This window comes from Fringilla coelebs, assembly GCF_963513975.1.
Source record: "Fringilla coelebs genome assembly, chromosome: 17".
Taxonomy (NCBI): Eukaryota; Metazoa; Chordata; class Aves; order Passeriformes; family Fringillidae; genus Fringilla; species Fringilla coelebs.
Window position 1 is genome coordinate 4,603,265 of NC_140043.1, and position 24,440 is coordinate 4,627,704.

Below are 24,440 nucleotides of genomic sequence, written 5' to 3' on the forward strand. Positions count from 1 at the left end.
ACCTAGGGGATGAAGACGATCAGCTATCGGGTTAACACTATGTACCACTGACTTGTTTAGTGTGAATAAACCCAGGGGTTCACAGAGTGATTTTGGTTTAATTGGATTGGACTCTATTAAAGAAGTTAGTATGTTACTTTGCATCCCCTCGTTTTGTCTGGTTTTTGAGCAGTTTAGCCACCTGTCCAAAAGGTGTGCAAATGAGAGCCAGTAAATAATATGTGAATCCCACTCTGCACTGTGCTGTATTCTCAGTGAGCTGGGCTTTTTGGCCCTTGTGCTCTCCTGATCTGTCTCTAGTCAGGTTTGCAAAAGCCACTGTTACTCCTTTCTTTTCCAAATGAGGTGGGAATTGCAAACAATTCTTTGAAAAAGAACTGATTACAAAATGCAATGAAGCTGCACCCCAGGCTGTTAGACATTCCATTTAATCTGAAAATACCACTTGTGCAGAAATAATGTCCTTTCTTGACCCTCCCTTTCCTTCCATGTAACTAGTCATGGTTTTATGTACCAAACCCAGGTATAAATGTTGTTTAACACAGGGTTAGGAGTTAGGAATTCTCTGAGTTTTAATTATGGTTCTGCTGTTGATGCTCAAAGTCACATAGAACAGTTTCCTGAATTTATTCCTTATTTTCATATCTCTGAAGAATTTTCTCTACATCTCAATTGTTGAGAGAGTTATTGAGCAAAGGTTTAAGTAGTGATTTGGTAAACTGCTTTGTGTATTGAATGTTTCTAAAAAGGCCATTCTGAGAGCCCATGTCCTGCACCAAACTTGCATCCCATGAAACAAAATGTATCTCCATCATTAGTACAGTGCTGGAGCAGGGCAGACCCTCTTGGACCAGGTTCTCCTTTGCTGCAGGGGATCTGTGTAATGCACAGAGACACAAAGTGTTCTTGTGCCACAGCCTGCATTGCCCAGGTGCTTCTAATCCAAACCCTGCCAGCTGATGCTTAACTGATATTCCCAATTTGGTTTTATGTTAGAATTAGAGAGGCCTTTGTAAGTGTATGGATTTTGGAATTACATTCTAAATTCTACAGAGTTAGAAGACCCAGATTCCCTCTTGTAAGAAGATATTTTTTGTACTTGCTCTCTACTATTATAAATCAAGGATGAATAATCAATGGCTTTCTCTTTATAGCACCAGCACTTTCTAAATTGAGAGCATGTTGCAGTGGACTTGATGTTTTGCTATTAATCTGTGTTGGGAGACTGAAGGACATGTTCTTCTCCAGTCATCTCCTCCCAGAATCCTGGAATAGGTATGAGCCTCATTTAAAAGGAAAAACCAGTGAAACAAACAAACCCCACCACTAAAGCTTCATGGAATTGCTCTTGTACTGGTAAGATTAGTAGACAGGTAAAAACAGAATATCTTAGAAAAGTGACAAAACATTTTTAAATAACTTACAAATTTAGTGCTGAGACAACCTTGTAAGCTGCCAAGCAAATCAGGAGAGAGGAGGCTTTCCACTCAGCACAACAATTTGTTGGGATTAGCAAATGCAGCTGCAGTCAGTGATTTACTAATAGCTCATAATTAATCCACAGGAGAAATGTCTGTTGAACTGAGGCTGTATGCTGAAAGACAGAAGGTTTTGTCCCCAGTGTACCTATATGCACTCAAAGAAGGTGCATTAATCATAGAATTCAACTCCAAAAGCTAAGTCCAGAGTATAGAATACTTTCATCCTACATTTATCTCCTCTGACTTTAGTGTTACAAGTGGGTTGAATTTTGGCTGTATCTATCAGAATTTAATATTGAATGCTACAGAATTTGACCTGGTGAAACAAAAGCCTTTATCTGAAAACGAAGCCTTCAAAAACACTGTGTATTCTGCTTGTCAAAGAAAATGCTTACTAAGTTGTCATGAATACATTGAATGAAAACTACTTACTTCTCAGTCTAGTGGACAGGGAAACAATTAGGCAGGAGGTTAACAATCCTGAAATGACAGTTCTAGATCATCCTAGTGTAAATGGGAGAGATTTGTACCAGCACAGGAGGCTGGTGCATGCTAGTGCCAGTAGGAAGTTGGGCAGATCTTTAGCTGTGGTGTGTTTTCAGTGCTTTTTGCTTGTCCATTCTGGACAGTAATTTAATCTACATGCACATTCTTTCTATTCTGTACTTTGGGACATGCCTGTTTCTTATAGAACATGAGACAGATCCAAACAGAAGACTCAGCCTCACAAGTTCAGAGTTCAAAGGGAAGTATGTAACATGCCTTGAGCTGCAGCTTGTTGCCATTACATTTCATTTCTAATTGGTGTGTAGATGATAGTTCTGATTTGGGCCACCCTCCCTTCCTTGCCTTCCCCTTTGGAGGGACTGCAAGCCAATGTTTGAGTTGGTGCACATGTCAAGAATGAAACTTCAGTTCATGCAGATGTATATCATTAGACTTGTAGTATTTGTTTGTATTATAGGAGTCCCATAACCTCTCATCTGAGGCTCAAGCCTTGTGTATTAGGTATGATGAAAACATCTTCAGTCATTCATAATCTAAATATTAAAGACAGAAGAAAGGAATAGATGCTTTTAAGAGAATGAGTGAAAGATAAAGGACTAAAAACCACTTGCATGCATGCTTAAGTGTTGTCTTAAATGTGAGGGCACAAACTTCTCAGGCTTTTGTGGCCTGAATTTATAAATGTTAATCCAGAAAAAATGCAAGGTAAAGCAATTTAATGTAATTTATTCCATACTCAGTTAAATTAGTCATGCATTTGTCATGTCTTAAATGTGTGCAAACAGTGTGGCTCACCTGACCCATGGCAATGTGCATGTGAGCTCTAAATCCTAAGTGATTTGCCCATGATGATATGGGAAATTGATAGCAGAACCAGAAATTGAACACAGATTTTTCCTTCTCTCAATCCAGTGCCTTAATTATAGTAGGGCAAAGTATATATGTTGGGGGGATGGGTTTTTTTGGTTTTTAAAGCCTAGAACTATTAAGATGGTGTGGAGTTGGTCTTCCTACCAATCTTTTGAATAATTGTAAATGCCCAGTCACAATTTTAGACCTGTTTGAGTGCCAGTGACTTAGGGAATATTTGTTATTTCCCATGTATTCCCTGAAATTATTGTTCCTCCCTCAACTGCTGTCAGCAGTAAGGAATGACTTGAATAGAAGAGCTGTGTAACTGAATGTCTATAACTCAACTAATTGAATTGCTAGTATGAAAGCTAACCTAGATTTTGTAGGCTCTGTTGTAACTTTAGTGTCTTGTTTTTTCACTAAATCTTTGTTCCTAGAATTCAATATCTAAACTTACGTCTTGAGTCGGGAGTGGGGTACCACTTTCAGCTTTAATTTTTTTTAAGGTGCTTGCTTGAGGAAGTAGATGCCAAAGTAAACTTCAAAGGAACTCCAGACTTCAGTGTTGGAAGAATGAATGGAGAGCAAGAGCTCTCCTTGGGTTTCATGAGAGATAAATGGACAAAGTAAAAAACAGCCACCAAAATTCTAAGTAATGAAAGAGGAAAGGTTTTTCTTTACCACCCACAAAAATAATAAAATCTTTTCAATTGTCACCATGGCATAAAATCTGAGAGCAAGTGCCAAACAACACAATGTGCTGGCTTTTTCAGCATTATGATTATACCTTAAAAGCATTGTCAATACCCAAATGTAAATTAAGCCAGCTTAGTACTGCTCCCCTTTTTCTTGGGCACAATACCTGAATTTTATTTGAACAGAGCAGAAGCTCACAGTGAATTTCTGAGCTTAGGGTCTCAATTCTAGCCTGAGAGACAAAACAAATGAGCAAAGAGGGGGGAAAAAATAAACCCACTAGGAAAACAAATTCTGGAAGGCTCCAGTGTCTCTTGAAAGAGCCACATATTTTTATCCTGAACATCCTTTTCAAAACAAGATCCTTCAGCTGTTGTGAATGAACCCTTGGGAACATATTTGGCTTCCAGCCCAATCTGCTGCAGCTCCCTGGCCCTGTGAGAAGGCAGCACGTTCCAGAGGCCTGAGCCTGGGATCCAGAGGGAGGGGGCAGGCAGCGCTCCTGGGCTGCAGCCACAGGTACAGCTACAGAGTCAGCACCAGCACTGGCAAAGTGTTGTGTGTCTGCTGCTTTCATCCTCACCCTCCACACAGCCTGTGCAGGGTGCTGCCCACTCGGGTGTGTGCAGCTCTGCTAAGGGCTGCTGGCTGTCCAACAAAGCAGGAGCTATTTGGCTAAGAAGCAAAAAGAGAAAGCAGTGATGTCACAGCACTCTTTTAAAGTGGTGCAGAGTGATGCAGCCCAGGAGCCCTGGCTGTGAGGGGTTGTGGTGATGGTTGGGATGGTTATGGCACGTCAGTGAAAAACCACAGCTGTGCACTCTGTGGTGGCAAGCACTGATGGCCTGTTTGCCAAGAATGAACTCCCTGTGTCATCTCTAGCCTCTTCCTGTGTTGTGTTCCTGTCTGTGAGATGAGATGATGATAACCTTTGGGTAAGAACGTGCCAATATTTAATTGATGTGCCATATTGTGCTGCACAATTGTGTTGCTGAACTCTGTCACAAATGTTTGGCCTCACTGACTTCAGATGTAATGCAAAGTTAAACAAACATTTGGCCACATTTTTCCTGGAAGGTGTGATATTTAAATTTATTTAAATACTGCCTGGCACTGTTGATCTGCTCTCAGGGTTTATGTGAATGAAGCTTTTCCTGGGTGGCCTCCATACTTGTACTGCAATTTTGGAGACCTGGAAGTGCTCTGAGCCGAGATATGCTGAAGGAGGGAGCTAACTGGAGTGTCACTGATGTTCCAGTGACTCCCTCCCAGCTCCTGTGTTCCATGTGGACCATGGAGTCACTTCATGCAGCCACTGGCAGCCATAAATGCTCTTGAGCATCCTGCAGTCACATAGTGACCTTGGGTAAGTGATTTTATAATAAATCAATTTCATGCTTGCTAATACCTTTTTGGCTGCTGTGTCTACAAACTGGTGCCTTCTCCAGGCAAATTTTACATGCCCTCTGCAAAGTTGTCAGACTGACTTCTGGCTCTTAAGGAATCAACCAAGCCTTGCTCTTGGGCTCAGAATCTTTCTTCGGTACTGTTGTAATCTGAAAGTTTGCTGCAATTAGTGCAAATACCAGAGTAAGAGAGAAAATAAAAGGCTGTTCTTAGATGTCTTGTAGAGTGAACAACTGAAACATGAGTGTGGGATGAGCCAGGAAAACTGGTATTTTTCCCTGGCTGCACGCCATATGGAAGAGACAGTGCCTTGGAAGGGAAAGAGCAGAAAAGTTTGCCATTGGCTCTGATGAATCCCAATCCTGCTTCTACTGAAGTTGCTGGGAATCCTCCCATTGTCTTCAGTGGAGCAAGAAAGGATCTTAGGTGAGGATGGATGACTCTTTCCCTACTTGAATGAAGTCTCTTGCCTATTTATGGGCCTGCTTCTATTGAAACCGAGCCTGTTTTAGCCTTTTTGGGTTCTTAGGGACCTGTTTGTATAAAGCAACTTACCTACCTATCTTTTTTTTTTTTTCTATTGTGTGTATTTTTTGTATGTTCTGTTGGAAGGTGAAGCCTCTGTAGAAGGGGATACAAAACCTGATTTTTAAATAGTAATAAACCAAAAGAGAATTAAACTCTGCAGGCTGCATGCATTCATTTCCTGGAGATGGAGAGTAGAGACCATGAGTGCACAGAGATGGCCTGGACTTCTCATATCTCAAAATCTTCCCCTTTTCAGTTCTCCCTTTGCACATTTCTACAGCTCTGTGTGAGAATTCATAGTGTGGTGGGCAGGTTGCAAAAGTGTGTATCAGGATTGCCTTATTTTGACTAGGAAATCCTTTCTCTGGCACTGTGTGGTGAGATTTCTCATTTCAGCATAAGTGGATGGAGTAACAATTATCTGTGAAATTTGGTATTGTCCTAACTGAATGGCAGTGAAATAAAACTGAGCTGATAGAGTTTTGCTTCTGGCCTGCCTACCTCAGGGGCTGAAGTGTTGGTCAAATGCAGAGTGTTTTAACTCCACACCTTTATATACTAAAGAAATAAGTGCAAGTGTGAAGTGGAACTTTATTAAACCTTTGTTTCTTCCTGGCTTTTTACCTCCTCGTGGTTAACCAGTTGGAGCCTTAACTTTCTAAAAGAATGGCAAACTCAAGACCAAAATAACAACAGAGGTTTGCCCTGTTCTGTAAACATACTTGAAGGAACAGTGTCTTTGCTTTTGTAAATAGGTGTAAAAAAGTCCATGTGCCTATGTCAGTCATGAAAAAGGCTATCTCTGCATGCTTATGGCATGTGTGTGACCCAGAGAAAACAGAGATTTGCCTTTCTTCAACTGGAAAGAAAGGGCAACTTCCCAAAATAAACAATTCCTCCCACAGCCTTCAGACAAGCACCTGTGGAGTCTTTAGCAGTACCTGTGTGCCAGTGGTTTTATCTGCTTTCAGGTCAGCTAAGAAATAAAATCCCGAGTTGTGAGCTCTGCATTGTAAATGTCCCTGAATCCTGCATTTTATGAGGAAACAGCAGTAGCTCCACTGCAAGGTTTGGTCTCTGCTTCTCTGCTCACACTGAATTACAGACCCATTACAAAGTGAGTTTCTGCTTCTGCTCTTATGCTGATGACTCCAGTCCTAGTCCCAAAGCCCTAGAGAGAGAAGAAAATACCTGTTTGGCTTTTTTATGTGTTCAAGTTTATAACCTTGCAGCCTTTCTGATGGCTTGGGATAGAGGTCACATGAGTGGTAGTGCTATTTAGAGTAGGAGTTTTGCATATTTAAGTGCAACTTTAACCTCGTGTTTTTCACAATGAAATCTAACTATTACTGTGGTAATATTCCATTATTATTGAGGTTTAAACAGCAGAGTTTGGGGCTTTCACTGTGAAATTGGCTTCCATAGTGAGTGAAAGATTGGTAGAAGGATATTTAAAAATCCCATCCAATTCACTGGAGGTTAATTTGAAGAAATATCAGAACTGAAATCTTTATTCCTTTTGACTTAAATCTCCAGCTGTTTTGATGCTACCTTTTCACATTTCTCATGTGCAAATAATAAACAGTTATTTTTATGTAGGCATTTTCTAACAAGAACAATTGGGTTATCAAACTGCTCGGCTTTGCCAGGTGCTGCTGGGCACAGCTGTGTTTTGAGATGTAAGAAAGTTACAAAAGAACGTTTATACCTTAAAAAACGACCAATAACACATTCTCCTATTTTAATGAATTCCTGCATTAATGCTTATTTGTACTTTCATCTAAGTCAGCACTACACATGTAGATCTTGAGAACATCTCCTGCATATCTGTCTCCAGGATTCCTTCCCCTACAGGGCCATTTCATAAGGTAGGTATTGGATGTCTGAAGCTTCCAAAGTGCTTTGCAGACATATAATCATTTCTGCCTCTGTGACATAAGTAATACTAATATGGGAAACCAAGGCAGAAGCTTGCCTAAGGTCAGGCAGAGATCATTAAAAAATTGAGAGTAAAGCTTCTGCTCTTGGCTCAGACTTATGTGTTCTCTGAGTAGATCACAGTATCTTTCAAAATAGCTTCCCTTCCTCCACTCTTAGAAATGTGTCCTCTGGCTTTTGTCAGTAGCAGCCTGCATCTGTAGCAAAAAAACAATCAAACAAGCAACAAAAACCAGTGCAGCTGGAGACATCTTCAGACAGCTGTACCCAATTCCTAACCAGATTGCTGTGGTTTGATGGTCTCCTGCTATGAGACACACCCACTGGTTGGATAGCAGGTAAAGCAATCTGTGATCAGATACCGAGATTGGAATGCTGCAGCCAGGGAAAGAGCTGAGGGATGATCCATGGGGACCTTTGCCACTGCTGCAGTGGGCCAGTGTGAGCACAGATGTCTGTCAGCACTTGGGCCCTTCAAAACTGAGAAAACTGGAAAGCCACTGGGCACTTCTTGTCAATAAAGGAGAAAAAAAATGATGCCGTTAAGAGGACTCAGTGTGTGAAATTTCTTAAGTCACTGATTGCCGAGAGTATTTAGAGATAATCTCTTAATGCTTCTCCCCAGTAAACAATAGGACCCAGATTGCCCTCCCGAGGCCTCTGGCCTTTTATTACAGCCCACACAGAAAACTCATCTGAGAAAGCACTCTGAGTTAGTGGAGCAAACTCTGAACCAGTCTGAACCAGTTCAAATATCGCATATGGTTGTTTTGCTTCTGCAGACTTCCTTGTTAGTCCTTGGAGGCTGTGGCTGGCATTTACTTTGCAATAGCTCACGCTGTCAGACTGAAGGGGGAGGAGAAAGCCTCTCCTCGAGCATGTCAGCAGCGCGATGCAACAGTGCCAGCAGATACTCCTGTCGCTCCACAGCGACTCCTTTGTAGTCGCTGCCTCTGTGCTGATTTTTGGTTATACTCGGCTCAGTTTCATAAAGTCAGTATCTGATCCTTTTGTTACAGCCCTGATGTTCTTTTCTTACATTCAAATTATATCTAGCTTAGAAATGAAACACATTTGTTTCCAGTTGCTTACAGAAAGATTTTTACAGGTGAGACCCAGAGTTGTTTCCATGATCAGGAGAGAGGCAGCAAAGAAATAAAACCCCTGCTTTTGTTGGAGTTGCAAGTGCTCAAGTACTTAATAGTGTTTAGTAACATTTGATGCTTGCAGCTTTTAAAGCTCAAGCACAAACTGCTCTAATATTCTGTTCATGGTGAGGTCTCAGAATTGTACTATTGTTATTCTCAAGCATTGCCATTTATGAAAGAAGCAGAAAATTGAGAAAAAGGAGTTTTGGGGAAAACTGGAACAATACTTTTGATTACCTAGGGAGAAGAAGAAAGGGGAGGTGATGGGAACATGACGTATGTCCTGTTACAAGGAGGGCAATGGTCAACTTTTTCCATTTTAAGCAGTCCATGTTAATTTGGCCAAGAGAGATTACTCAGATTAGAAAACTCATTTTGTTTACTCCCCTCACTGTCTTATTTAGTAAGATTAAGTAATAAAGCATGTTTGGTCTTGCCTAGGAGGTTAGATGAACTTCTGCCTGGCAAGATCAGAACACACTTGGCTGTGGCCAGAGAAGGAGGGTGGGTTTGATGGCTCCTTGCAGAGTCATTCCAGAGCTATAGATCTGGGGCTGCCTCCCTTGGCACAGAGTGCTGTGCTGTTAGATTCCTTTTTTTGTTTGGTTGGGGTTTTTTTTAATCTCAAAACACTTTGAATTTTTCTGCAGGTGAAATGTAGAACAAACAAACAAGAAAGAGCAGCTGACAGACAGGAGAGAGAGAAAGCAGACATTGTGCATTCTGGAACCTGTATAAAGAAAGGTACCAGCTCACAGCTGAAACTAGTTCACACTGAGTTTAGGAAAGATGTTTAATGTCCCTCATTCCTAAAAATAGTGTATATTTTCTTCTGTAAAATGTGTTGTGATACATGTATGTGTATATACCAACAGACATCTAAGTGTAAACTATGTGAGGAAGTAGCTGCAAAGCTATTACCTTACTTATAGTTTGGGTAGTTTAAAATCAAGTCCTAGGAAATAATGTCATGTTTAATCTCTAAAAGTGTAGCAAGAAGAGCAAACCCATTCCTAAGCAGTGGAAAGAGCAATTGAGTCTGCCTCTGACAGCTGCCACCTGGTATCCTATTAAACTTAACTCTGTGAAACTGCCAGGCATAAATCTTTCCTCATCCTGGAGAAAGCTAGAGATGAAAGAAAAAATTATGCTTAGAAGTCAGTTGTGGAAAAGACTTTGATCTTTACCATTAATGTGAAGGTTTTTGCATTTCTTCCAGATTCCCCATTGTCCTTGTGTGGACTAGAAACTCAGATTGTTTGCTGGAACTTGGCTGGGTGTAATGAGAAGTGCAAATTTATCTTGTTACATAGTAGGAGAGAGAGCTAGGAAGGTCTGAGATTTGTTTCCACAGAGATTACTGCAGTTCTTGGATCAGTATGTACAGAAGGAGGTGCTTTCTGTGCTAGGTGGCATGGAAGCATTAGTTAGTCTCATGACATGAGCAAAAAGACATTAATTGTGCAGGTTGGTAGTCCATCTGCAAAGTTTTGGATAGGCAGTGCCTCTGGATGCATGTGTAGCCCTGCAGTTTCTGCTGAATAGAATTTGTCTCATAAAATCTGATGAAGAGCTATTACAAACAGGCAGCTTGATTAAATAGCCCTTATTAAAAATTCTTGCTGACTCCAGTTAGCCTTGCCTTTACAGAGAGTAACTGGAGAACATCAGGAATGCAGTAGCAGGGTGTCTGTGCAGAAAATGAGCATAATTGTACAAAGGCTGCATCATAGCTGGTGATGTCAGTCAGGACTAGCACACACAGTTGGTTTTTGGTTTCCTGTTTTGATTTTTTGCAACCATATTTTTTTTAAATCTGACATTACTAAACTAAATTTTCTGTAGTGGTAAATCATGTTGTTAAAGCTTGAGTCCCACAGATGTGTGCTAAGACCTGTGGTTTCATACTTGGTGGTAGTGCTGCTTAATTGACCTGTTTCCTCATTATCCATCTATCATGCTGGTACATCTACGGTTTTGTGCTCCATTGTGGACTGGACGCAGCAGGTGACCTGGCTGTAAAGGGCTTAAAACGTTCATGACCTGGTGAAAAAGGGGCAAAAGTTGGGTTGGATCAAAACCTTTAGCAGGTTTGTTACGCAATTACCTGTAGCAGCCTGACAGAGAGCACTGCCAGGATGGAAACATCTGGGAGTGGAAGGGAAAGACCACTGCTCCAGCCAGCACTGCCTTGAAAAGTGATTCATCCCACACTGGAGCAGCTTCCTGGCATAGAAATACTTCTTATGTATTCAATGGTTTCCATGTGATTTCAAAGAACTTTAAAAGAAGGGAACTTCCCTGTCCTATTCTAAGAAGGAAGGTTTGATTGTACCCCATGTAACAAAAAGGAAGGGAAAGTGGAAAGAAGTGAGGCAGGCAGGTTGGCCAAGGTCAGGAAGAACTCTGTGGGAAAACCAGAAATAGCACCTTGTGCTGCAGGCCTGTGCCTTGGCTACAAACCCATCAGTTGGCCCAGGCTGCCTTTGCAAGCTCATTGTTGAACAGGACCAGCTATTCAGTGGCTTGTTTTTCACTGGTGTAAAATAGAAACAGTGCTGAGGACTCCAGATGCTGTGTACAGGCACTGGGGCTGCACTGTCTGAATCCCTTGGCATGTTCAGAAACAGAAGTATCTATTGTGAGCCGTGTGAAAGGTCTGCAGAGAGGCTTTATCACAGTGGCTGGATGCCTGCAGTAGAACTGCTCTAAACCAACTTCATGCTGTTTACCTTGTTTTTTTCTAAAGACGGGCACAGCTTTTAGAGTGACCCCATGGAGTCAATGAAAAATAATGGATTGGCAGAGGCGAGAATGTAAACCCCTTTAAGGTGGAGTTGCACAGCCTCCGTGGCAGTGTGTAGCCCCTAAAACGTATCTTTACAGCTAAGGGAACCCAAAGGGAGAATAAGGGCAGCAGGATTTAGTCCTTCATGATAATTCTCCACGGGAGAGAACAGTTTTAGGTGGCTGAAGTAAACACTTTTCCTGCCACAGGCAGTTGTTCAAGCGTGTTCCGCGTGGAAAGTCTCCTCTTCTGGTCTAAGACTTTTCCTGCGACTGTAGGAGACAAGCCCAGAGACGCGGAGTTCCCCTCGAGCCGAACGGCCCCACGGCACCGAGCACCCATCGCCGTGCTCGGTCCCGGGGCGAAGGACCCTCTGCGGCAGCAGGTTCCCGGTGCCCCGAGCCCTGCCCCGAGGCAGCCGCCCCTTCCCCTCCTGGGGGCGGGCGGCGGCAGCGGCAGCGTTAGGACCCGGCGGCGGCTGCGGGGCGGGGGGGGGGAAACGCAGCCCGGCGGTTGTTTACCGGGGAGGGGAGCGCCGGGGCAGGTCTCGCCGCGGCGCCGAGCGGAGCCGAGCTGCGCGGCGGGGCTGGCGGCGGCTCCTCGCCCTCCGCGCCGAGGATGCTGCCCGGGGGTCCGCGGCGGGCGCCGCGCGCGGTGCTGCTGCCGCTGGGCTCGCTGCTGCTGCTGCTGGGGGCCGCCCGCGGCGCCGAGGGTGAGTGAGCGCCGGCCCGGCTTTGTAGGGGACAAAGGCCGGTCTGGGGAGGGGGAACACCCCCGTGGGGAAGGCGGGGGCCGTGCTGGGGAGCTGCCCGGAGCGGCGGGGGCTGCCCGGGCCGCCCGCAATGCTCGGCTCGTCTCTCCGCAGAATGCCTCCGCGGCAACGGCGCGTCCTACCGCGGCAGCCGGCAAGTGGCCTCCGGCGGCGCCCCGTGCCTCAACTGGCTGATGGTGCGGAACGGCCCCGGCGCCGCGCTCCCGGCAGGTGGGTCCGGGGCCGGGGGACGCGGCGGGGGGGCTCTCGGGGGAGCGGAGGGTGCCGCGGCCGCGCTGACGGCCCGCTGCTCCCTAGCAGTCGATGAGGACCACAACAGCTGCAGGAACCCGGACGGCGACGCCGCGCCCTGGTGCTACATCCAAGGCGCTACCGGGATCCCCGAGCGGCGATCCTGCGACATCGCCCAGTGTGCAGGTAAGAGCGGCCGCCGCCGGCCCCCCCATCTTCCTGCCCTCCCTGGCCTGCCCCCTACCGCTGGGGCTGGGTTTGTCACCAGGGTGGGGTCCCCCCGGCGCACAAACAACCCGGGCTACGCCAGCACCTCCCTCGGAAACACTGCGTACCCAGAGCTCCCCTCCAGCCCCCGCCTGTGCGTGCACATCTGCCTCCCAGCTATGCCGTGCTCCGCCCCTCGAGCTTTTCCATTAGTGCCAGAAAAGGCCTGTGAAAAGCCCCCACTCCCCATAATTCCATTATCACTATAGCGCTCTCTAGCTGTGTTGCAAAAGGCTGAGGTCTGGACATCCAGGAACTGCTGAGGTGCGGATAGACTGTTGCTGTGGGGCATGTTATGGCTGACTAAAGAAGCTTCCTGCTGTTAAAGAATTGCCAGTGGAAATTTGAGTACGGGGTGCACGGGAAGAATGTGGAAAAAATGAGAACTAGAAGGGAGGAGAGTAAGAAATGGAAACACTGGATTCCTCCTAGATAGTCACAGTGAGAAACAGTTTGCCAAAGAACTGTAGCCGAAGCCTGTTTCGGGGAGAGGAGGTGTCAGTGTTGACTGGCATCAGAGTAACCACTGGGGGCTTTTGGAACTGTTTACTACTTTCTGAGCCCTGCAAGATTTACTCGCACCACTGTCCCTTGAGACTGCTATCCTTGCATGTAAATACTTTTCCCACGCACATACACCCTCCTCTTTTTTTCACTTTGCTCTTTTTTTGCCTGCTTTTCCCTAAAGATGAAGCAAGAAAATGTTCTGCTGCCAAGATCCTTACTCAAAACACTCTTGCAGCTTTAGGATCAGAAGAGTTACCTGACCTTTCAGCCATTTGTATGTTTAATAGGTTTCATATTTTGTGTCTCAGAGTGGGCACCATTTCATGGTTCAACAGTTCACTTTAGTTCAGTTGCCCTGGCTGACCCTACTTGAAGTTACTGTGCAGGACCCCTGATTTCCTGTCTCTGACTCCCTTCTGTACTTCCATTTCACATTGCACTAAGGACTCAAAATGGCTGCAGACAGAAAATCCACATGGAGTTACTGTTTGCTGGGGGGGGGCATGCAGGTGGAGTGAGTTTTCAGGTGTGGATGCATACTGTGAATAGCATTTCCAAAAAGGAGTGGGGTTTGTGGAGAAAAGGTAATAGATACCTACTTTACACCGTCACAGCTTTTACAGTGCTACAGTTTCCATTTCAAAATCTTTCAATGCTGTTGATGAAAAAGAGCATAGATAAAAAACAGGGCTGGGAAGGAACTTGTATCCTTTGGTACTGTTTCTGGGCCTTGACTGAGGAAGGAATTGTCCTTAATCGGTGGCTGTGCTGCCTGCCCTGACTTAGCCTGTCCAGTGGTGTCCCAGACTATCAGTTTGGTACACCACTGCAAGGAGGGACCAGGGAAGAATATCCCCAGGGTGTTTTCACACCAGCTGGAATCTCCTGTCAGACTTTCCTGTGTCAGGAAGATTGAGGCAGAAGAGGGATAAATAGGCTCCTGGGAGATTTGGGATGGAGATTCTCATAATCTTGTTCAGCATGATTGAAGCTGCAGCCTGTATATCGATCTATACACTAAATGAAGTCATTGTGCATCCCCTGGACTCATGCCCTGAACCTGCGTTTCAATCTTCTTTCACCTGTGGTGGTGCCTTGGACTCTTAGTCAAATAGGTTCATGTCAAAGGAAAGTGGGGGGAGGAATGCATTTCTTGTCTACTTTGGTAGAATTTCTGGCAGCAACTTAAGAGGGAACAAGTGTTTTTCAGTGTGCTTTGAAGGCAGTTCAATGGTACCAGTCTAGAGCTGTCCCACTGCTGGGGATATGTTGTTTTGAAGTACTCATAAGTGCTTGCTATGTTGTATATATATATATTTTTTTCTCCTCTCAACAGATGCTACAGCTACCACAGCCCCAGTCCCTACAGCAGAAGTTGGTGCTTCCCAGGAGGATGAGCAGGTGTTTGAACCAGCTGACACCTTGCCCTCCCGGAGCGAGGCAGCCGCGGTGCAGCCCGTCATTGGGATCAGTCAGAGAGTACAGATGAACTCCAGAGAAAAAAAGGACTTAGGGACACTAGGTACAAAGCCAGGATCGTGTGATAGATCCATTTCTGTAATTCTGGCAGGACAGACCTGTTGCAACATTACAGCTGGATCTGCCACCTCTTAATTTTGGCTCTTTTTTTCCCTCTTTTCCCAGGTTATGTGCTGGGGCTGATCATGATGGTGATAATCATTGCCATCGGGGCTGGCATTGTCCTGGGATACATCTATAAGAGGTGAGTGGCTGTTCTTTGTTCAGAAGCTGGTGCATATAGAGCAGGAATGTCTGAGCACCTGCAGACCCAACCAGATCCCAAGGAAATGGGACAGAAGTGTATGTTTGATTATGGCACATTGAACAAGTTTGTCACACTGAGGAAAGAACTACTGAAGAGTTAACTCTCTTCTTCTCCATTCCCCCATTATTGTGATGTTCTATCTCATTTAAAGTTTCAAATTGCCCTCTTTATTTTTTGGTTTTTTGTGTGTGCATGTGCACCTTGATGTGGCTTTTTCAGATGTACTCAGGAGCAGGATTTTGTCAGAGCTGGAAAAAGAGATCCCAGGTGCCCTCACAGGAAGTTTCTTTTGATTAGAAAAGGAACAATTCTTCTAGCAGGCCACCTGTTCCCCTGATTTCTCTAGTCTATCTTTAGAAGAAAAACAATTGGCAATTTTTTTTTTGCTACTCATGCATTGTATCCTACGAAGCTAACTAAAAGGTAGCACTTTTTTTTTTTTGTCCAAGTTCATTTTAGCAAAGTTCCTGCATACTTTAAGGTCAGTTTTGATTTTGACTTCAGTTACTTTTTTTCAGTCAATTCACTGTGTGGGACAGAAATGTTTCTGTAGCTCAGCAGTGTTTGAGGGTAGTGGCAGTAGCAAGCTGCTTAGTTGTAAGAGAGAGGGCAGGATTAACAAATAGCAGTGTTTGTCACTGCAGCAAGCAAAGGCCCAGGCTCCCTCCTCTGGGAGGGTTTGTTCTGTGTTTTGGCTGTTTGACAACAGTCTGACACAACCAAGCAGAAGGAACCCTTTCCCAAGCTGGGACATGTCCTTATGTAAGTGTTTATAATAAATGCTGACAGAAAAAAAGCAGAGGGAGGAGTGTTACATAAGGGGCAAAACACAGAGTGCTGCTTGTCGAGGAATCTGATTTGAGGTGTCACTTCAGAGAATGCTGTCTTGTGTGCTAGCAGGAACGGCAGCCACTGCTGCTGCTTTGAAAAGCAGCCAGAATGGCAGCAGGAAACCCCAGCAGCTCTGCCTGCCTGAGATCACGAGGCTCAGGAGGAGTGAGTGGTGCCTGTCCCACCTCTCTCCTGTCCTCGGTGGGAGGAAGCAATAGACCAGTGCTGGGCTTTGTCCAAAGGCAGCTTTGCTTCTCCAGTCACGGAGAGCTCACAGCAGGGATTACTGCAGGTTTACTGTCTCCTTCCTTGCCTTGATCTCAAAATTGCATGTGCAAGCTGGAAGGTTTGTGTAGTAGGTGTGGTGAGAAACCTTTAATGGGTTTAGTAGTTTTTGGTATACATAGCTCTTCTGGAGACAACATGCTATTAATGCCAAATCCATTTTTAAAGCAAGGCAGTTCTTCCGCAGCTCAAATTACAGAGGTGTTCCTTCACTTAGCAACAGGCTGGAGACTGAGGTAGGTTTGAGGAGCTGGTAGTGGCATTAAGCTGTTACAGCTGCAGTGGCAGAAGGCAAGGCTAGCTCTGAAGTCAGCTTTAATGCTTTCTGGACAGCTTAATTTGCTGCAACAAAAGGCAGAAGCTGTCACCACCTCCAGTATTTGTTCCAGATGAAGCAGGTTACAGAAGTTCTTTACCACAGCAGTGGCCTCTGCACTGTCTCTCTTCTCCCCTGGGCCTGCACCAGGCAGTGCTGTGGGACTGTAAAGGATAAGGAAACATATGGCAGCTCTGTGGTTTGAAGGAGGGGCTTGGCTGTACAGTCATTTATCAGCAGCAATGTCAGTGAATAAGCCAGTGTGAGGGAGGGACAGACTTGGCTGCTTGTTTTTCAGAGATGCTCAGCTGTGGTCCTCTGCTTACAGTAGGGAATATTTCTGACCCTTTGTATGCAGCTGAAACCACTTAAATCTTAAAGAGCAGAGCCCCTTCTTCTCTACTCCGTCAGCTTTACTGAGACTCTCCCTCCAAGCAGCAGCACTGCTCACCCCACGTGTATGTTTTGTTGTAATGCAGGGGGAAAGACCTGAAGGAGAAGCATGAGCAGAAGGTTTATGAGCGGGAGATGCAGCGCATCACGCTGCCCCTGTCGGCGTTCAGCAACCCCGCGTGCGAGCTGGTGGATGAGAACACCATCGTGGTGCACACCAGCCAGACGCCTGGGGAGGACACGCGCGACGGCAGCGGCCCCCTCATGGGCCAGGCGGGGACTCCTGGCGCCTGAGCGGCTCAGGCAGGAGCGCTACAGGCTGAGCAAAGCCTCCAGCTTCCCACTGTGAGTGCAGGGGGTGCGTGTGTTCATTTCTATTTTGTTTTCTTTTTGATGAACGCCGGACGAAGGTGATGCAGAGGAACAGAGCAATGGGCTATTCATCAGCTGTTGGAGGGGCACCGTTCAGTGCATGACCAGCTGGGGACTGCTCTGGTGGACCCTGCTGCTTCTTCCCACCTGTCTCCATGGTGTGCCAAGGAGCTGGGGGGGATGATGGGCCAGGCTTACAACTTGCCACAGATCCTGTAGCCTGGAGTGTGGTCGTGGCTTCCTCTTTCTATGTTCCTTTCCTATTTAATGGTGTGCACTGTTACTTAAGTTTCAGCCTGGAACCTCAGGAGAGAACAGTGCTGCAGGGACTGAGGGGAGCTTCATGTCAGATTTAGCTAGATAATTACAGATTATAGTTCCTGCCTTTTTGCTTTAGTGGCTGAGAGCTGGAATCACTGTCCAGAATCCTGCTACTGGATCAGGTTTTTTTCCAAGGAAGAGCTTATTTGAGGGATATCTTTGGCCAGAAGCAGAATGTTTAGCCCCAGTGCTCTCCTCAAGCTCTTGACAAATCCAGGTCTTCCAGGGCTGAGGCCATTTCTCCATTCCCCTGTGGTGCTACATGCACACATGGTGTCCAGGGGGTCTGACTGTGCCTCCTGCTCACTTACACAGATCAGGAAAGCAAGGATGAGTGGTAGATAGTTGTGGAGTGAAGAAAACAAACTGCCCTTCAGTTACTTACAGCAGGTTAAACATAGAGGATAGGTAACATCCTCTTTTGAATTCTGTAGGCTTCCTGCAGAGCCAGGGCTGGACAGAGTTGCCAAGCTGTGGAGGTCACCCTGATCACAGTGCAGCAGCTCTGGCTCTAAGGGCAGAACAGGGCAGCTGTTTTGTAAGATACTGAAGTTCTGTGTGGCTCCTGGCCCAGCCTCTGTCACACACTCAGCTTGTGCAGCAAGACTACTTACTTACAGAGGTTTTGTAACAACTTTTATTAGCATTTCAGGGGGTTTGGAAGGGATGGTTGCTACAGTGTCTCCCTAATGGCACCAAGGCAAGGCCAGTTCAGGGAAACATCTGTCCCTGCTTCAGGGGAAACAAGCCATTCAAGTAAGTTTTCCAGCCATCTGCTTTATAGCTGTGGGCCAAACAGGGAGCAGCACTTGGCAGCAGGGGTTTTAGTGTTAATGTTTGATGCAGAAAAGGGAAATATTTTATTTTTAAATGCCTTTGAATACCATTTCTTTGTAAAATGTTTTAAATACCTCATTATGAGAAGGTGCAAACTGTGCTACCTTGTATTAAAGCTTAAAAAAAGACTGCTCTGTAGACCTATGTGGACTGTGGCTCATCTGTGCATTCCTCCTGCCAGAGCAGCATCCTTTGCTGTGTTTCAGACTTTGAATTGAGGAGAAGGGAAGATGCCACTTCAGTTTGTCAGGCCCAAAAGTAAATCCCTCTAAGCAGTGCCAGAGTGCACCAGCACTGACAAGGGGCATGAAGCTTGTATCCCTGCTGTGAGCAGCTCATCTTGGACTGGGACACTGTGCCTGAAAAGCAGCTGTGGGTGACTCAGCAGGCTGCCCATGGGAACGGACTCTTGCTTACAGCCCCTTCCTGCACTGACCTGGGTCAGTTCTGCTCAGCAGCAGCTCCAGCCCTTGAGAAGTACAGTGGAGACAGAGCACAGCAGGTTACAGGAGGTACTAACAGAGCCAGCATTTTTGTTCAGTTGTTGTCTTAACAAAAGTCCCCTGAACTACGTATTTCAGAATAAGATGTTTCCAAGAAACCCTGGATTAGAAATGGAAAATGGAGAGGCTCCATGTCTGCTGACTCCTGCCCACCCTTGAAACCAACCAACAAACAAACAGGACTTAACTCGTTCTCTTTCCCTCACTCCAGGTAAATAGTCCTGCAGAGCACTGCACTGTGATTCTGCACTTCTGTGAACGTGGCAGAGTCCACAGACTCATAAAAGGCTCATCTGGGCAGTGTTGGTGTCGCCACTTGTGACTACAATAGAAACCCGAGAAAGTGACGGCTTCCGGCTTTATTTAACACAGAGACCACAAATCTCGTTATCAACAGCAAACAGTTACTGCTTTTTAATTTAGTTAGAACATGGAGCTGTGCAAATCACAGTTCATAAACCCCACCCACACATCACCCAGGACTCTCCCTTCAGGGGTCCCCTCACAAACCAGCCTGGGAGGGGGAATGTAAGGGCAAATCCTATTAACAATCCTGGATCCACTGGACCCAGTTTAGAGAGGCTCCTGCCTGACTTACAGCACAGGGAGTCCCTAGTGTTTCTAAAACACCACTACACAGACTAAAAACACCCCCCTTGCATACCTGATGTCAGGTGATGGCTGGTCCCATGTTATTTTACATAATACTTAAAACTCATGGGTAGGGGAGGAAACCAAAGAAACAGCAAAGACTAACACCCATTCCCCAGCATTCAATGCTGAAGGGAGGAGGAGGGAAAAGGGAGCACACTAAAAATCCAGTTAAACCATGATGTTTGTGAGACTTAGAGCAGAACTTGATTCAGCTTTTTGTTCAGTTCTGCCAACCATGTGAGCTACTGCAGCAGTAGCTTCCTTCCTTCCATCTCCCACCAAGGGAAGAAGAAGAAAAGTACTGGAAGAAAATACAGCCCTACCCACCTCCCAATGACTCCAAGCCCTTCCCTCCCCCACCCCCAGCAGGGAATGACCCTGAGGAAAATTTCTGTTTGGAGAATCAGCTCAGGTGCTGCAGCAGCAGCTGCAAGAAGGACCTTCAAAGGGAGCAACTTGCACAATCTGCAGGAAAGGATGAGGTAGTGGCAACTGAATTATTAGTTCTCCAGCTGCCACTCCAGGGAGGAGGGGACATTCTCCAGCACTTTGCTATTCATGACAAGTCCATCCTTTAATTAACCTGGGGCAAGTCCCCTTCTGCCATTGTCCATGCCCAAGGTTTGAGCCACTTCAAACGTTTGGCTTTCTGACAAGCACCTTCTGCCGCCATTTCTGTCACCTCACATCCACAGGCCAAGAGCTCAAGCACTCAGGAATGTCCACACCCAGTGCCTAGTGCAGAACTACACATTCAGGTTCAAATACTTTCACCTAGGTTAAGGTTTTGGGCAGGCAAACTCACTGCAGGTGCAGGGTCTGAAAATGCTCCAGTGGCTCATTTGCTGCCTGCCATCAGGAGGGGCAAGCAGAGCTCAGTCTTAGTGTTTCTAGGTAGGCTTTTGGAGGTATTCAGAGACACAGAAGGAATAAAAGCCCACAAAACCAAAACAACATATGTGCTTCCCCAGAGACATGGTATTTCAGGAGAGCTGCCCAGTTCCTGGGGCTTTTTACTCCTTCCTCTGATGCGTGTCAGAGGCCAAAATCTCAGTGGGTTGTTCTGGGAAACACATGCAAATACATACATGTGCTGTCCTGGTGAGACATGTTGCTGGATGTCCAATTTCCCCAGCTTTCTGGGCAGGGCAGTCAGTGAGAGAAGCTGTTCCAGAAGTACTGGTCCTTACCCAGGAGAGTCTCCTATAGCAATTCCCTCCCTGGCAGACAGGCCAGAGTGGCTTCACAGCTTGCAGCCAAGTTCTAAGGCACCACAGTAAAGAAGCCTGGAAAGGCCAGAGAAATATTTCTCAAGCCAGAAAAATAGTGTTCAGCGGCTTTCCTAGGTGCAGCTGGCAGGAAACAATCCTTTTTGCTTCTGAAACATGCCAGGAATCCATAGTGAATCAGGATATCCAAGAGGAGGGAAGCTGGGTGGGGAGAGAGACGCAGTGCAGCAGATGCACAGCGTGGTGCCCTGTTAATGCCCTGGAAGTGGCTGAAGTGCATCTCCCTCCCTGCTGCTCAGCCCAGCTCCAGTGCAGTGGTGCAGGCAGCAGGATGAGTGGCCTAGGTTGTGTTTTCAGGTAGCTTGTCACGGTTCAGTCCATACTGCACACTCACATTGTGATCCAGCTCCTCCAGCTCAGATGGAAGGGGGATGGCAAGTTCTCCCAGGTACAGAGAGAGAGCTTCAAAGGAATCTTCCAGCTTGGAAAATGGGGGCCTAGAAGCAGCAGTGAGGAAACATGAGTAGGAAAGAGGAAGCAGAACAGCATCTGGAAAGGATGAGCTAGTTGTCTATCCAGGTCCCTGTACCATGTACAGAGTGATGAACAGGGCCAGGATTTCCTTCCCATTCAGCTTCCAAGACTGAAAAGCCCTCATCTGTCTGGGCTACCCATTTTTATAGCCAGTGAGTGACCAGGGAGGTCTGGCTCTTTGGAACCTACTTGGCAGCAACACTGTTCTGAAGCTACAAGTTTCATAACTGAAATCAAATGAAGTATTTACCTTACTGTCAAAGTCTGCCCCTACTCTTTGTACCTGAGAAATCCTGAATGATCATTCCTTCTTTACTCTGTCTTGGAATTGTTTCACACATCTCAACCATACAGCAGTCTCTCTCCCAAACTGTTGAGTCTGAAGCCTCTCACTCATGGAAGCCTTTGAGCATTCCCATAGATGGCTGGAGCTGCCCTCTGTGCAGAGCTGTCCTTCCACTATGGGAATACTGACAGGAATCCTGCAGGCTTCCAAAGAGGAGTCCTCCAGACCCCACACCTACCTGCTCTCTGGTTCCAGTCTGCAGCAAATAGCAGCCAGAGGGAAAAAGGCTGGTGGACAATCAGCAGGAACAAACTTCTCCCAGAACAGCTTGACATTAAGGCCAAAATCCAGTGTGCGTGGGAGACAGTCTGGGTCAGCATAAACCTGGCCTATGATCTGGGGAAAGTGAGAGAAGCACTTCAGTACTGCAGTAGATCAGGCAGGGGCTCCTTCCAAGTATTATGGTGGAAATGAAACGACAGAAACAACATTCTTCCTTTCCAATGGAGCTACTAGCTGATGGCACTATGTACAGACAAACTTCACTGGAAACTTTCTCAAGACCTGGAGATGTGTCCATGGCTGTGGATGAAGTCCCAGATGCCTTCTCCTTCTGCCCAGGGTCTCTCTGCCAGAAGACACAGCATGATGTGCCTCTCTCAGGGACCTCCACAGTGTCTTGCAGCTGGGGATGATGCAGCCCCTCCTGACTGCAGGTAATCAAGGCAACCTGCATCACCATTCCATCCCATCCCTCCGCTTTCTAACCATCTTACCATGCCATCAGCAAAGCCCCTCGGTACAGAGCCTGTCCTGAACAATGCTGCAAAGTCAATTCAACCCCCACCACAGCCAGAGGGCTGGGACAGACCAGAACAACCATAACTGACACCCAGGAGGCTGCAGGTAAAGGAGAGCCAGTAAAGAGCTGGGTGGACAGGGAAGCCCTGCCCCAGCATTGCCCCGGTGCTCAGCACCTCCAGCACGAGTGTAGGAGGGAAGCAGCCCATAGCAGAGAGCTGTGGGCTGATCTGGACTCAGAAGGTCAACACAAACTTTCACGTGGACAGAGTATTAGGTTTAAAGCCTCGCTGGGTATCATAGAGGGGGTGTTATTTATAACCACCCAGGAGCTGCCAGTAACTCAGCACGACAGCCACATCCTGGAACTAGACAGAAACGCCCATTATGTATTTTGGCAGGTTTATGTCCTTATCTGTTTGAGTGTTTAATTTTAGGGGTTTTTTTAGCATCATAATTTTGGTGACAAGGAGAATATTCATATACTACTACCCTTTTATTTGTCTTTTTTCCTAGATGAAGCAATTGTTTTAATCCCACATACAGATTTTTCAAGTTCCTAACTCTATAACTCACAGCCACAACATTCTCTGAGAGGAGGGCCCAGTGTAAACAGAGCTCCAGATGAGGCCACAAAGATTTATGCACAGACATTTTCTTTGTCTCCTTCAACCAAACACTGAAAATGAAACTGTGCTGGCATCCCCTGGTGTTCCTGCAAGTGCTGTGTTACACATAACACCCTGCCTTTCATCTGTATTTCCACTGTCAGGCACACCTTTTAAACTGAAAACACCTTGCAGCTTTCAAGTGCTGCATTTTGTTCTGCAGATAGAAAAGCCTGATATAACAGTCAGACTCTGCATTGGCTCAGAAATAAACTAAGCCAACAGACTTCAGGGTGCAATCTTCATTAATCGACCTGCAAAGAGATTTTTGTTTCCATTTCTTTGAAGTGAAGTGCCATCCCCAGTGGAGGCCCTGAATTTGCTGAGATTATGCAGCTGATAGTTCTTTTAATGAGGCAGAAAAAGAAGAAAGGCATCACAGTTCTAGGGAATACATCTACTTTCAAACAGATGGCAGGCTCAGTTAGAACTTGACTTTTTTACAGCTTCTCTCAGCCCAGGAAGAAACTGGGACCAGAAAACTACAAGACAGTTACCTTCCTTGGAAACAGAGGCAGGGTAAGCTTGTTCTCCCAGTCTAATTCACTAATAATATGCTGTTAGGTCACAGGCTGCACACTCAGATGCAGAGATCTGGGTGACTCCATGTGTACACAGAGATGGGGGCATTGAAGATGCCATGTAATGTCCTTGTCTTACCTCACAGAGAACAATCCCAAATGAAAAAATGTCCACCATCTCATCGTAGCTCTGTCCTGTAGGAAACATGAGACATTCAGGTCTGTAAAGAGAGAGTTACCCATCCAGCTGCTGCCAGTACCCAGCTTAACTAAGGCTATTCCCTGGAGAGCCCTAAAACAGGAGACAAAGCAAGGCTTAAACCTGAGCAGGGTTGGTCACCCCAAGATCTGTATATACCAGCTGCATTACACTGCCATTACAGATTTTAACTCTGCTTCTCTCTTGTACTGGGGAATTACAGGACAGCACTGTATCAGATCTGAGCAAATGCTAAGAATAACTATGAAAAGCTTCTGCCCATTTTCATTGACTGCTGTTCTTGTGGATCTCTACAGAGCATGGAGCCAGTGTTCAGCTTCCCCAGCAGCCAGCGAGTCCCTGCTGCAGTGACTGCAGAGATAATAAATTACACACCGGCAGCACTTTGATCCTGGGAGAGCTGGCAGGCTCCAGCATGCCATGCTCTGCTTACAGACACACCCCTCCCAAGCCAGGAGCTGCTAAGCAGCCTTGCTTTCAGAGCTGATGTCAGACTATGCTTTTGCTGTCCTCCTGACAAATGCCAGGACTGAGACAACCTCTGAGAAGCAGCCTCAGACTTCTTTAGGGCTGGAGGCCTTGAGGAAAGGCAAACAGAACAGCACACAAGAAAGCAACATAGAAAACTGAGCTGGGGGAGAGGAGCCCAGTCCTCCCTTCCCCAGTAGCCTGTGCTGGACAATGCTGATATCCCAGCCAGCCAAAGTGCCCAACCTGGTCAGAGAGAACTGCTCTTTAGGAGGAAATTGTATCCGCTGTAT

At 46.1% G+C, this 24,440-nt stretch overlaps 2 protein-coding genes across 7 annotated transcripts in view; one reads left to right on the forward strand and one right to left on the reverse strand.

Moving 5' to 3' along the window:
• Window positions 1-11,851: 11,851 nt before the first annotated feature.
• PIK3IP1 (phosphoinositide-3-kinase interacting protein 1) lies at window positions 11,852-19,085 on the forward strand. Of its 4 annotated transcripts, none has more exons than XR_014616573.1 (7): window positions 11,852-12,057; window positions 12,211-12,327; window positions 12,415-12,534; window positions 14,459-14,644; window positions 14,767-14,845; window positions 16,820-17,078; window positions 18,978-19,085. XR_014616573.1 is itself a non-coding variant. In XM_084217011.1 (6 exons), the coding sequence occupies exons 1-6, from the start codon at window positions 11,964-11,966 to the stop codon at window positions 17,025-17,027; spliced, it is 804 nt and encodes a 267-aa protein (XP_084073137.1). In that variant the 5' UTR covers window positions 11,852-11,963; the 3' UTR covers window positions 17,028-18,401. The 4 variants fall into 4 exon arrangements, 2 of the variants coding, with proteins under 2 accessions (XP_084073137.1, XP_084073138.1); XR_014616574.1 differs by lacking the exon at window positions 18,978-19,085 and adding an exon at window positions 18,470-18,886; XM_084217011.1 differs by lacking the exon at window positions 18,978-19,085 and having other exon boundaries at window positions 16,820-18,401.
• Window positions 19,086-19,820: 735 nt separating this feature from the next.
• LIMK2 (LIM domain kinase 2) overlaps window positions 19,821-24,440 on the reverse strand; it is a gene marked incomplete at its 5' end in the record, with an annotated part of 30,124 nt that continues 25,504 nt past the window's right edge. For all 3 annotated transcript variants that reach the window (XM_084217107.1, XM_084217106.1, XM_084217108.1), the window contains 3 exons: window positions 19,821-21,146; window positions 21,708-21,865; window positions 23,599-23,654. In XM_084217107.1, coding sequence (XP_084073233.1) covers window positions 20,990-21,146; window positions 21,708-21,865; window positions 23,599-23,654 — 371 coding nt within the window. In that variant the 3' untranslated portion in view covers window positions 19,821-20,989. The remainder of the gene's footprint in view (window positions 21,147-21,707; window positions 21,866-23,598; window positions 23,655-24,440) is intronic.

What these genes read in the sequence shown, in the direction of transcription:
- PIK3IP1 (XM_084217011.1), top strand. Translation starts at nt 11,964, where the DNA reads ATGCTGCCCGGGGGTCCGCGGCGGGCGCCGCGCGCGGTGCTGCTGCCG. An exon ending in GGCCGCCCGCGGCGCCGAGG is followed by an intron (nt 12,058 to 12,210) that starts GTGAGTGAGCGC and finishes GTCTCTCCGCAG; the next exon opens with AATGCCTCCGCGGCAACGGC. An exon ending in CTGGGATACATCTATAAGAG is followed by an intron (nt 14,846 to 16,819) that starts GTGAGTGGCTGT and finishes GTTGTAATGCAG; the next exon opens with GGGGAAAGACCTGAAGGAGA.